This window comes from Panthera leo, chromosome B2 (genome assembly GCF_018350215.1).
Source record: "Panthera leo isolate Ple1 chromosome B2, P.leo_Ple1_pat1.1, whole genome shotgun sequence".
Classification (NCBI taxonomy): Eukaryota; Metazoa; Chordata; class Mammalia; order Carnivora; family Felidae; genus Panthera; species Panthera leo.
This window is the reverse complement of record NC_056683.1, coordinates 67508181-67521782: the sequence shown is the minus strand read 5'-3', so window position 1 is coordinate 67521782 and position 13602 is coordinate 67508181. Positions and strand designations below refer to the sequence as shown.

The 13602-nt window shown below is 37.7% G+C and overlaps 1 protein-coding gene across 11 annotated transcripts in view; it reads left to right on the top strand.

Annotated features, from left to right (window-relative positions):
- The window catches only part of FILIP1 (filamin A interacting protein 1), a 301024-nt gene that overhangs the window by 228865 nt on the left and 58557 nt on the right, over window positions 1-13602 (top strand). For all 11 annotated transcript variants that reach the window (XM_042939194.1, XM_042939193.1, XM_042939188.1 and 8 more), the window contains one exon: window positions 7349-7522. In XM_042939194.1, coding sequence (XP_042795128.1) covers window positions 7349-7522 — 174 coding nt within the window. The remainder of the gene's footprint in view (window positions 1-7348; window positions 7523-13602) is intronic.

Below are 13602 nucleotides of genomic sequence, written 5' to 3'. Positions count from 1 at the left end.
CTAAGTAGTTAAGGTTGTTCTGAGATTTTCAGTGCCAGTTTATGCCTCTTTGACTTCACATCATTTAATTTTACTTTACTTATTTGAACAAATATTTACTGAATTCTTATCATGTGAGCAGGCACTCTTAGTAGACACTGAAGACATGTCTTTGTCCTCAAAGCAGCTCACAGACTAAAAAAGAAATAGGCAGTAAACTAATAAATTGACTTATTTAAATAGATACAGAACATTGAATTGAGTTCCCAGAATAGGAAAGCATTAACAGGATGGGCATGCATTTGTCTTCCAGGACCATCTTTTCTAGAGTTCCTTGTCTTACTGAGGCAATAGGACCATATTTAGGTAGTTAACTAAATAATACAGAGAAGCAAGAGTGTTTAGGAACATTGATGTTCTGGCGTTCTTCCATAGACATAGAAATAGAAATAGATTTTTTCTTTCCTCAAAATGCATCCTCCATTTAAGGTCAGCAGCTCTTGGCAAGGAATGTCTTCTTTAAGGTGTGCAGTATCCATATGTAGGGACAGGCTTCTTAAGCTCTCCACCTAGATATGCTCCTTCTCAACCTAAGTGAGAGGACTGCCATGCTGGGGACCATGGTGGCATAGTCTAAGAATTCATCCCAAGTTGTCCATCTCAAGCAAATATTTTCTAAGTCCTAAACATTAAAGTGAATATTAAAATTGTGTTAATTTTTAAAAAAGTTTTAATCTACTTCCCACTCACCCAAGTCTTCAAGTAATTTTAGTGGTTCAGGAAGATATACCTTGTTTAGCTCGATTTTACCCTGTCCTCCGAGAGTCATATACATTCCCATTTTAGAAGTGTGGAAAAAGCTATGTCACATATACATAAGAACTAAGCACTTTTTACCACTCATTATGGGTTTTTCCCAAAGACTGAAGTCTCCCACAAGTTTAAAAATAGTTGAAATTGTCACCAGGCATAATCATCAATAATAGCATTTTGCCTTTAAAGGCAGCTAAGTTTTGAAAACACCGTCACTGAAATTCATTTCCTGAGTATAGTTAAGTCCCCACTGGCTGCTGATTCCTAGATGCAGGGAAATTTTGGAATATCCAATCTCCTGTCCACTTTGTATTTGCCCTAGGATGACCACCTTATCCCAGTTTTCCTGGGACTGTCCTGATTTTCTAAAGTCTAGCTTTGTGGGGCCCTACTCCTCTGAGTATCTGGCAAACTGGGACAGCTAATTACCCTTATTTGCCCAGAACTGGCAAACACTTCCAATAGTTTCCAGAGAGTCTCCTGGTTTAAGCTACTGGTCTGAAATGACCATGATTTTTTGGTGAAGAAGGATCAGTGGAACTAATAACATAGCGAGAACATGAGAAACCTCTGGGGCAAGCAAGTCCCTAGGAATTAGATGACCCTGCCCAGAAGACTGAGCTAACACAGCAGATATGTTAAGTGGTTTTAGTGCTGAATTGGCCTAACCATCTTAAAGCAGTGGTTTTTAAGTGCAGCTGTGCTTTAAAATCACCTGGAGAGAGGGGCACTGGGTGGCTCAGTAGGTTGAGCTTCTGACTTTGGCTCAGGTCATGATCTTACCGTTCATGAGTTTGAGCCCCACATTGGGCTCACTGCTGTCAGCACAGAGTCCCCTTCAGATCCTCTGTCCACCTCTCTCTCTGCCCGCCTCTCTCTCTGCCCCTCCCCTGCTCACACTCTCTCTCTCAACAATAAATAAACATTAAAAAAAATAAAATCACTTGTAGAGATATTTTATTTTATTCCAGTGTAACTGATGTATAATGTTATATTCATTTCAAGTGTACAATACAGTGATTCAATCATTCTATACATTATTCAGTGCTTATGAAGATAAGTGTACTCTTAAATCCCCTTCACCTAATTTATCCATCCCACTACACACCTCCCCTCAGGTAGCCATCAGTTCTCTATACTTAAGAGTCTCTCTTTAGTTTATCTCTTTTTCCCTTTGTTCATTTTTTTTTTCTTACCTTCCACATATGAGTGAAATCATATGGTATTTTTCTTTCTCTGATTTATTTCACTTAGCATTATACTCTCTAGATCCATCCATATTGTTGCAAATGCCAAGATTTCATTCTTTTTTATGGCTGAATAATTTTCCATTGTGTGTGTATGTGTGTGTGTGTGTGTGTGTGTGTGTGTGTATATATATATATATATATATATATATATATATATATATATGCCATTCTGGCTGGTGTGAGGTGATATCTCATTGTGATTTTGATTTGTATTTCCCTGATGATAGATGATGTTGAGCGTCTTTTCATGTAACTATTGGCCATCTGGATGTTTTCTTTGGAGAAATGTCCGTTCATGTCTTCTGCCTATTTTTTAATTGGATTGTTTGTTTTTGGGGGGTGTTGAGTTGTATCAGTTCTTTGTATATTTTGGATACTAGCCCTTTATTGGATATATCATTTGCAAATATCTTCCCCCAGTAGGTTGCCTTTTAGTTTTATTGATTGTTTCCTTCACCATGCAGAAGCTTTTAATTTTGATGAAGTCCCAATAGTTTATATTTGGTTTTGTTTCCCTTGCTTCAAGGGACATATCTAGAAAGATGTTGTTATGGCCAATGTCAGAGAAATTCCTGCCTGTGCCATCCTAGGATTTTTATGGTTTCAGGTTTCAGGTTTAGATCTTTAATCCATTTTGGGTTGATTTTTGTATATGGTATAAGAAAGTGGTCTATTCTCATTTTTTTGCATATGGCTGTCCAGTTTTCCCAACACCATTTTTTAAAAATACTGTCTTTTTCCCATTGCATATTCTTGCCTTCTTTGTCATAGATTAATTGGCAATATAAGTGTGGGTTTATTTCTGGATTCTCTACTCTGTTCCATTGATCTATGTGTCCATTTTTGTGCCAATACAATGCTGTTTTGATTACTACAGCTTTGTAGCCTATCTTGAAATCTGGGTTTGTGATACTTCCAGTTTTCTTCTTCCTTTTCAAGATTGCTTTAGCTATTCTAGGTCTTTCGTGGTTCCATACAAATTTTAGAATCATTTGTTCTAGTTCTGTGAAAAATGCTGTTGGTATTTTGATAGGAATTGCATTAAATCTGTAGATTGCTTTGGTAGTATGGACATTTTAACAACATTTGTTGTTCCAGTCCATGAGCATGGAATATCTTTCCATTGTTTGGGTCATCTTCAGTTTCTTTCATTGGTGTTTTATAGTTGTCAGAGTACAAGTCTTTCATTTCCTTGGTTAAGTTTATGCCTAAGTCTTTTTTTTTCAGTGCAATTATAAATGAGATTATTTTTTAATTTCTCTTTCTGCTACTTCATTATTAGTAAATAGAAATGCAACAGATTTCTCTATATTGATTTTGTCTCCTGTGACCTTACTGAATTCATTTATCCATTCTAGTAGTTTTTTTGTCAAGTCTTTAGAGTTTTCTATCTATAGTATCATGTTATCTACAAATAGTGAAAGTTTTACTTCTTCCTTACCAATTTAAATGCATTTTATTTCTTTTTCTTGTCTGATTGCTGTGGTAAAGACTTCCAGTACTATGTTGAATAAAAGAAGTGAAAGTGGACATCCTTGTCTTGTTCTGATCTTTGAAGAAAATTTCTCAGTTTTTCACCATTGAGTATGGTTTTAACTGTGGGTTTTACAGAGATATTTTAAATCACATATCCTGGGCTGCACCAATATACCTGTTGATTTGGAATTTGTTCCTTTTTAACACCTTTAAAAAGATGAATGATCTTTCCGGCACACACACCTGACCATGTTACTGTCTTGCTGCTTAAAAATTCTAAGGCTTCTTGCTATTCTATGAGAGAATGCAAACTCTACCTGGTTTATAAGGCTTTTCATGAGTTGTCCATTATTTATCACTCTGGACTTAGGTTGATCCAGCCCATGCATCTACATCTGTTTGGCTTTTGCCTACAGTTTTTCCTTGGCCAAGAGCACTCTTACCCTGACTCCCCTATTTTCTGGGCTCAAGTACTCATTGTGAGTTTTTTGGGTCACTTCCTCTATGAAGACTTTTCCTTCGCTTATATCCAAGTCAAGTGTATTTTTAGATGAAATCCTTAGCCCCCTGTATCTCCTCCATTCTAAGGCTTATCATGTCAATGCTTTCAATTATTTGTTCATATCCTTCCAGACTTTAACCTCTGAGGATTATATTTCCAACTACTGAACACAATGCATTGCTCAAAGTAAATGTGCACAAATATTTATTGAATGAATGATTGGATTTAACCCTTTTTTTGAAATATGCCACCTGTTGTGTCTCCACCTGTCCTGTGTCTTATTCTGCGTCCACCCCACCCTCATATCCCCCTCTCCCAGAAAAACCCAGATACCCTCTGTTGACTTTATAAAATGAATCACACACACTTACCTGTTGGTAGAGTAGCTCTTTGCTGCCCCCACATGTTTTTAATCAGTTCCTTATGCAGCCAGTTGAGACAACTTCTTGCTCCATCTAGTACAGTTTCAGTTCTGCAGGGACATCTTTGTTCTTGGCTTCCATATACCTCCCTTAGCACAGAGAGGAACATGTAGGATGGAATAGAAGACTGTGTCCCCTCTATGTCTGTTTTTATACCCTAATCTCGTATTTATTCTCCTTCATCATCAGGACTAAATAAATTGAACAATTTTATGTAGTCTCTTCCTCCTCTTCCCCCCCCCCCCCCTTTCTTTTTTCTCTTGTCTAGAGTCCTCTTCAAAGTTTTCTTCCCTCTGGGTCCTTTTACATATATTTGAATACAGTGGTCTATTTAGTACCACTGCAGCACCCTAAGAATTTAACTACTTGCTTCTGATAAACCTTCTGTGTGAAAACAGTTAATGTTTAAGGACAAGAACTTTCTTACATTTTGAATTTTTATTCTTTTATACAAAAATTAAGAAGTTTCTCAAAATGGAGATATAAAGTGGTTTTATCCCCAAAATGTAGAATATTATTTACATAGATTGAATCATATTTAAAGTAGTTAAAAATTTATTGTGATTACATAGATATTTAATTAACCCATTGATTAAGCAGACACTGCAATAATAATGATTGATTACTATATTAAACTACTTTAAGTAGCAGTAATTTAAAGGCAACATTTGTATTCCTTCCAGGATTATTATAGCAGTTAAAAAGCTTTTAGTAAGTTCATGATGAATAGTGTGGTTTTAAATATACAATTCACAGTGCTATATCACCATAACCTCTTTTTCTTTAGTAATTAGTGCCTAGGGTAATTAAACTAAGAATGAAATATGTGGTATATGTAGCATATCACAATTTTAAAAAAATGTTTATTTATTTTGATAGAGAGAGAGAGAGGGAGAGAGAGAGAGAGAGAGAAAGAGGGCCCATTGGTGGGGGAGGGGCAGAGAGAGAGGGAGACACAGAATCTGAAATAGGCTCCAGGCTCCAAGCTGTCAGCACAGAGCCCGACATGGGGCTTGAACCCATGAACCGTGAGTTCATGACCTGAGCTGAAGTCAGTTGCCCAACCAACTGAGCCACCCAGGAGCTCCAGCATATCACAATTAATACAACTCAAGCATAAGCACATTTTACAGAAAGAAGAAAAAGGTGTTTCATATCAGTTGGAACAAAAGAAACTGTTTTCTTCTAAGAGAATTAAGATTTGTTCCAGAAGACAGATACTAACAATATTTACATATTTTTAAACCACATAGCTTCAACTTTTGAACTGAAATAGCTACCTATTTACATTTCTAAAAACTCCTTATTTACATTATCTGCCTGAAAACCAATAACCAATGACAGACCTTATGCTCCTTCAGTCTGCCACCATCTATATGGAGTTATGCCTTGTATAAGAGTGCCTGGCAGAAGGGATAGATAGAGGTTGACATACAGCACTCTCTTTCCTTGCTAGGTAAGCTGCACTCTGACTCAGGGCTGTATGTCCTGGAGTGAGTGGGCACTTTTTTCTAAACTGCACAGAGATCCTGTACAGGATACCCTGACTGCATCTATGCTTATGTCCTTTCACTCCGCACGGAAACACATTGCCTTTCCATTAAATTATTTTCTAACTTTAACTTTCTCGTGAATTCTGAACTACTAGTTTCTTCAAAATTAATATTTTCCATTTTTTTGTGTGTTGAAATGAGCACATGTAAATGTGGCAAAGACAACTTGGGAAAAATCTGCAAATTCCAGTCTATTGACGTTTCTGTAATAAATTAGTCTTTAGCCATCTGGAATTAGATTAATTTGGAGACTGTGAAAAGGCAGTAAAAGTGAGAAACCTCAAGAAAGACCAAACTTTATAATGGTCCTGTCCCAGGACTAACTAGTTAGCTCTGTTGTTTAGAATACTATGATAATGAGCCAGGTTATAATTTCAAACGCATAGTTAGTGTAACACAGGAGAAAACTCTATTCTATTGCCACAGACTGAAACTCTTGCCAACCAGATTGTTCTTTGGTAGAAGTTGGCATGAAGTCAGGATACTTTATACCCATCACCATTACTGGAAAAACAAGTATATGACCAGATGGGAGTCCATTTAGCAAATGCCATCTCCATCATAACTAGAAAATTCATCACTATTAACCAGTAGAAAATATATCCAGAGGTATTTGCATTATGTAATGAGTTCCAGAGTAAATATGATATAAAACCTATAATCATCTGGTTTTCTCAAGAGCTTAACAAAGTGCTGAAGTTTTGCTGAGAAACCCAAAGAACAACCTTGACCCCACCAATCTGACTCATGTGATTGGCTGTCTGGATGTTAGAGGAGTTAAATGTCACCTTTGGTGTGAATATATTAAATTGAAAAGCTCAGCCCAGCATCAAGTGAATTCTGAACCATGTGTTTCTGCGCAAAATGAATCACCTGACGGGAAACAGGACATCACTAATAAAGGCTGTTTTTGTTAATTACACACAGAGTTATAACTAGAATGGGGAGAGCAGGGTGCTATTTCAAACCAGATTTGAATTCTTCATTGAGAGTATACATAGAAAACTAGAAAATTTCAAATTGTCCTTGACCTCATGTGCACTGAAATGGAATAAGTATCCCAGGTGCCCTTGATTCAAAAGCGCTCAGAATCTTTTCTACTTAGATAAAGCAATTTTTGTGTAGTTAATATTAGCACAAACCCTTTTTCTGCTTGTCTGCTTCCTAGCAACCTGAAGCAGAGTATCTGCTTGCCAATCTGCTTTTGATAAAAAATAAGAACAAAATACCCAGTGAATTTGCCAATAGCCCCGAAGAGATGGGGATGTGTTCAATAAGCTTTGTGTTGATTTTGTGAGTCTGGCATGTGATTTATGTTGTTGACTGTCTGACCTTGCTGCACTCTACCCACAGGCCAGGGAAGATGTGATCCATATGCTGAAGACGGAGAAAACCAAGCCTGAGGTTCTGGAGGCTCATTACGGGTCTGCAGAACCAGAGAAAGTGCTCCGAGTCCTGCACCGAGATGCCATCCTAGCCCAGGAGAAATCTATAGGAGAAGATGTCTATGAGAAACCAATTTCAGAGGTAAAAATACAACATCAGCAAGTCCCCCTATAGAAGGGTACCTCAGAGTGATAGCTTCACATTCTTCCATTTTACAAGCTCTAACATTTTCTTTCAAAGGTGAAATTTTTATGACACACTAATATTGAAGTAAAGTGTAATTACATAACTCATGAATTACAGTGGATACATTTCGATGATAAGAATTTTGGAAGCATTTCCTTAAATATACTTAAAGCCTAAAATATATTTCTCATGTGATTATGCTAGTTACAGGCTCTTGCAGCCTGTTATTCTTTCACTGCTTTCAGAGGTGATGTGTGCAAAAATTTGAAGTGCTTCTCAGATTTGGCATAGAGTTGTGAAGATCATTATCAAACTGGTAAAAGAAAATTAAATTGATTCTTGATATTATGTTGATGGATATTTTATTATTGATATTTATAAAGGTACTGTGTTTTAGTATCTTATAGACTATCATAATTAAATGGTCTCATGTGAGTTGAGGCATACAATGGTTGAGGCAAAATCCCAATGGAATGCTTAGGGTAATTCTTTAAGATGAAAGGAAACCTAAGAAGGCTGTATTTAATCATTTTTATATAATATTGTGTTAGGAACTATTTACTATTGTTATTGATTTCCTATGATACTACATGTTAAAAGTATTCCCACATTGTAGTAGAAGTTAGAGGCTGAATTATGGAAATGGATGCTGGATCTAGCCATATTAACTCTTCAGAATTCATGTAAAAAATTCATAGATGTAAAATTAGTATCATAAATGAAAAAAAGAACACAGAAATTAAAAGTCTGAAGCAACTGATCATAATTTAACTTTTATCTTATGTCAAGTGTTTGTAGCAGCTCAGTTTGACAGATCTCAGATGCGATCTGCTTACACAGTATTTACAACAGATTGATGGTCCCATAATTATCTAATTTCTGCAACAAGGATAAGCCAGAGCTCTTGTTTTCATCTTTGCCTAAAATATTAAGAGATGATTTATGATGGAATGCAGTCAACTGGCTGGATCCACTTTCATGTTTGAGAGCCATGGTTACTAGCTGCATATGGCTTTGGGTGGGTCACTTCAGCTCTCTAAGCTTATTACCTTATCTGTCAGGTGGGAGTAACAAGAGTGCATATCTCAGAGTTGTTGTGAGGATTACATGAAGCAATGCCTGTAAAACTTTTAACACAGTGTCTGGTACATACCAGGTACTCAACAAATACTAACCATTAACATTTGCTGGGATGATATTTGCTGGCATGATACTTGCTTACACCTTTAACTAGTTCCAAACTTGGAGGGGTTTGAGGAGGAAAGACATAATGAAGTCAAAATATTCATTAAATATTATTATGATAACCACCGGATTGGAGAACTCAGTTTGGATAAATTATATCATTTAGGTTTCCTAATTCTTTTCCCTCAAGTTAGAGCTTGGGATGACACCTCAAAGGAGAGATAGATCTGCAAATCTCATACACTTACCCAAAATCAATGCCTCTAATCCACTGAGTTGTATGGAAAGTACACAAAGAGAAGAATTTCTGACCTACCTTCAGAAAGTAGGCCTAACCCAAGTGTTCCTATCTCATGGACAGAGTTGTGGAGAAGAACATACCCACCCTGTGGGTGGTCCTTTTAGAACTAAGTTGGGCATGCTTTTTGACTTCTTTCTCCCCTCAACTCACAGTTGGAAGAGTTTTCCTCCCTTAGAGAGGAGTAAGGAGGTAGAGAGAAGGACAGGAACTACTTTTCCCAATGCTGACAAAATGGTGAAGTCCTGCTTTGTAGGAGAAATAGAATGCTAGAAAGAGAAAAGATTTATCTTGTATCTACACATTTTGGGTCTCTTAACCTTTTGAACTTAACAATCAAGTTGTCATTATCAAGGAGCAGGAGTCCTTCTTCCAACTTCATGAGGCAAGGATACCAGTACAATCACTGTTCTGATAGCCTCCTAGGACTATGAGCAGATAGTCTAGCTCTTCTTAGAAGCTATCCTGCACCTCAAGCCAAAAACCCACTGCTCATTTTAATTTGCATACCAGATTAGGCCCAGCTAGGTTATTCAATGGAATTTATCAGAGGTTAAACAATGAACCCCATGTGGTGGATCCCTCTCATTTGCCAAATATCTGGGGAGAAATTAAGCAGCAAATATTAAATCCCCCTGAGCTTCTTTGTGAATTAAAGTCCAGGATATCAAAATTCATAATTCTTCAGCAAAATTCCAAAGAAATCAAGGTTTCAGTTTCTTTCCTTCCCAAATTCTTATTCTGCTTAGCTTGAGGGATCTTAATCTTATGCATTTTCAAAGTTTAATTAATATACCCTAAAGCCCCCCTATTCCCCTTTTATCAAAGTGTCCAAAGACTTATTAGGACACATGGAATTATCATAATACCAACCTCACACTCATAAATTTAAAAAATGCAAGAAAATCCTCAGTTCCATGGTCAATTTATCTCAAGCAAAATGACTCAGCATAATGCAGGCCCATGTTACTCTTAGCAAGACTGAAGTAGAGACTTAGGGGATGTCTAAGGGAAGGAAGATAGGCAGAGAAAATCTTTAATTACAACAGGATTCTGGTCAGCCTGGGGCAGTTGTCCACATCAGACAGAGCCTGTTACCATCAAAGGTTAGTAATAATAGAAACTAGGGGCGCCTGGGTGGCTCGGTTGGGTGACCGACTTCGACTCTGGTCATGATCTCACAGTCTGTGAGTTTGAGCCCTGCATCGGGCTCTGTGCTGACAGCTCAGAGCCTGGAGCCTATTTCAGATTCTGTGTCTCCCCCTCTCTCTATCCCTCCCCTGCTCACGCTCTGTGTCTCTCTGTCTCTCAATAATAAATAAACGTTAAAAAATTTTTTAAAAATAATAATAGAAACGGTGAACCCTAGGTTGGGGGGAGGAATCTGTTTGCATGCACTATCCTTGCCTTCAGTGAGTGGCATTTAAAACATACCTGTCTTTTCAAAAGTTTAGGGATTTGCAGTGGTCACCTTCTCTGTACCTAGGTTTTGTTTTAGGTTCTCTATTTTTCTGCCTGCATGTTTAAAACCTCTTTAATTGTTTTCTTTTTTTCTTCAGTAAGAAGACTCAACTGAGTCTTTGTTTTGTTTTGGTTTTGTTTTTTAGATGTTTATTTATTTATTTTGAGAGAGAGGGAGAGAAACTGAGCAGAGGAAGGGCAGAGAAGGAAAGGAAGAGAGAATCCTAAGCAGGCTCCATGTTGTCAGTGCAGAGCCTGATGTGGGGCTCAAACTCACAAACTGTGAGATCATGACCTGAGCCAAAATCAAGAGTCAGATACTCTACCAGCCTAGCCACCCAGGGACCCTTGTTTTTGTTAACATTTTGACTAGTTTCTTCAAGTGGTCCCTTCTTTTTCTCACTGTTTTATGGATCTTATAGTGGTTTTTATTTGTTTGCTTCTTTTTCCTTATGCTTTCTGACCCAGACATTAGTTTTCCTAATATTACCTTCTGTGTTCTGTATTATGTGCTAGAAGTAAAATCAAGGAGTTATGAACCTTCCAAGATACTTTAGTCAAGGCAAATCTTACCTACATTTATGTCCTTGAGTTGGATAATCCTCACTGAAGGATGAGTCTTTCCTCATTTCACTTCATCCCAAGTTTGGACTGTTTATGCTACTGTCCTACGTGAATACCCCTTTGTTTGTCTCATCTTTCCGCCAAACTCTACATCTTTATGTTTCTTGAGCATGTTCACTCAGGGCCCATCAATATTAGTGGGCACCTTGAAACTCACCAAATAATGCTTCAAATTTTCTACCTTGATCTTCTCAGAATTTAATTCTTAAATCAGTCTATATTTTATGTATCTACTTTGAAAAGCTGTGGCAGCCTTCAAGAGAATGGCTCCCAACTGATCTCATGAAGAACTGTCTGCAATTATTTTATAGCATGCTTCTTAAACATTTCCTGGATCCCAGTACCTTTTCTATGGGGGGAGTCACATTGCTCTGTTGTCTCTGCTCTCCTATCTGTACTTCCTCTGGACACTCATTCTTATCCAATAATGACTAAAATATCTCCCTTCTGTATAGCCCTATCTTTAAGAGCACTTAGATCCATTTCTCTTTTGTGTAAGTCCAGTTTGGCCTTTAAGACATCATGTTTCCTCTTTAGTAGATTTCTGTCTTCCTAAATCCCTTAATACTTCTCCACTTAGTATTATCTGCTGATAACAGGGCTAAAATCACTTCCTGAACCATGATTCTTTTGTCTAAAACACGCTGAAATTTCTCTCCATCTCAAGTCCTCAAACTTCTCCATCAACTTGATTTAGTAGAATAAGACTTCCAGGTATACTCTCCCTAGTAAATTTTGGCCTTTGGTGTTATGATGATCTCATTCAATTTTCCTTCCACCTGTCCAAGTGGGAGCTATATTTCTAAAGTAATAGGTTCCCATTTCACTTTCACTGTTCATTAATAAAAGCAAGCATTCCTCTATGGTTGAGCCACAGTTTGGATCCTGAAAACCAAAAGTCATGGACATAGTATACATGATTAATGAATCTACAGAGCCATAGTTATGGGAGCTGGTCTTCCGAGCTTCTAGACAAGCCACATAGACCTGAGAGGTTAGCCCACCTCAGTTCTCTCCTGGGAGCTCTATGTAATTCCAAACAAAATGACAAGACACAGGTCTTGTACAGCTGATATTTTGCTACCTATGTTGGTTCTTACATCTGGAATTTAAAATTAAAAGCTAGATCCTCACACACTAATGATTTATTACTAAAGAGGAATTTGCTACCTTTACAGTTTAATGTCTGGGTCTGCAGTGAAAATCAATGCATACACCAGTGTCTCGGCATCCTTTCAATGCATTAAGAGACAAAAAGACTATCCTTGTGATTATGTAATCATTGCTGGGGTCAAGCTCTGCTACTGTAGGTTAGTGGAACATTGCCGACTGAGACCCCAGCAACTACTCCAGTTGGCTAGCCCCAGGATTGTAGCTGCTGAGAGCAACCAATCTCAAAGGCCCACATGGGCAGAACATATTAAAGCTAAGGCCTATCTTCTACCTAAGCTGCCTTAGAACACTTAATATCAAAATACGCTGTTTTTCTCCAGATGCCCTTACAATGTGTATCTTTCTGAATAGCTTAGCTATCCAATTAATAATGCCCCCATCTTCCCCTCAAGAGTTCCTTGAAGGAATTGAGGGATAACTGCAAAAGTTGGATAGATGAGTTGAAGCTTGTAATCGTATTGGTCTGAATAGATAAGTGAACAAACACCACTGGGCTTTCTATTACTTTACTCCTAGTCTTTGGAGAAACCACTCGAAGGAGATTTGGGGCCTTCAGAGCATGATGTACCATTTTATGGCAGGCAGAGTAAAAAAATAAGAAATAAAAAGGCTGAACTGCTTATGCCTAGTTTCCTATCCCAAATACAAGTTTCAAATAAGTCACCCCTCCTTCCTTAGGGAAGTGGGGGCGGGTATGAAGAAGCAGGCAGAAGTTGCTCTTCCAAATACTTTCAAAAGGAAGGAGAGTCCTATGATAAGTAGAAAGGATCAAAAAAGGGAAAGAGCTGCTCTTTCTACATTGATGATGATGATGATGATGATGATGATGATGATGGTATTTTAGAAATGCTTGACACATTCTATAATGTATGATGAAAATCACATTGTAGAAAGATAGGAGAGTTCCTGAGGGAGAATATTTTATAGTAGGGAGATATTCCAATGAAGGAACTCTCTCGTATAAGATTACATAAATCTATCAGAACACACAAAAGTACCATTTGGTAATCCCTGATGATATCAAATGTATCATTTGATGGTATCAGCCACCAGTTAACCTGGGCTTCTCTACCAGTCTGTCTGATCCCCTGCTCTTTGGCAAAGGGGGGATGAAAATCTGATCGGAAACACTGAGGATTATCAGGACAGTATCTTTTATCTGGGGCCCCAGAAATGATCTATTCACAATGGAGATATCATGCAACTGTAGAGGGAAACTTAGATCTTCCGTATGACTAAGGGACAAACATGGAGAACCCAGGGAAAGAATTCAGATGCTGACACCCATGGAGTG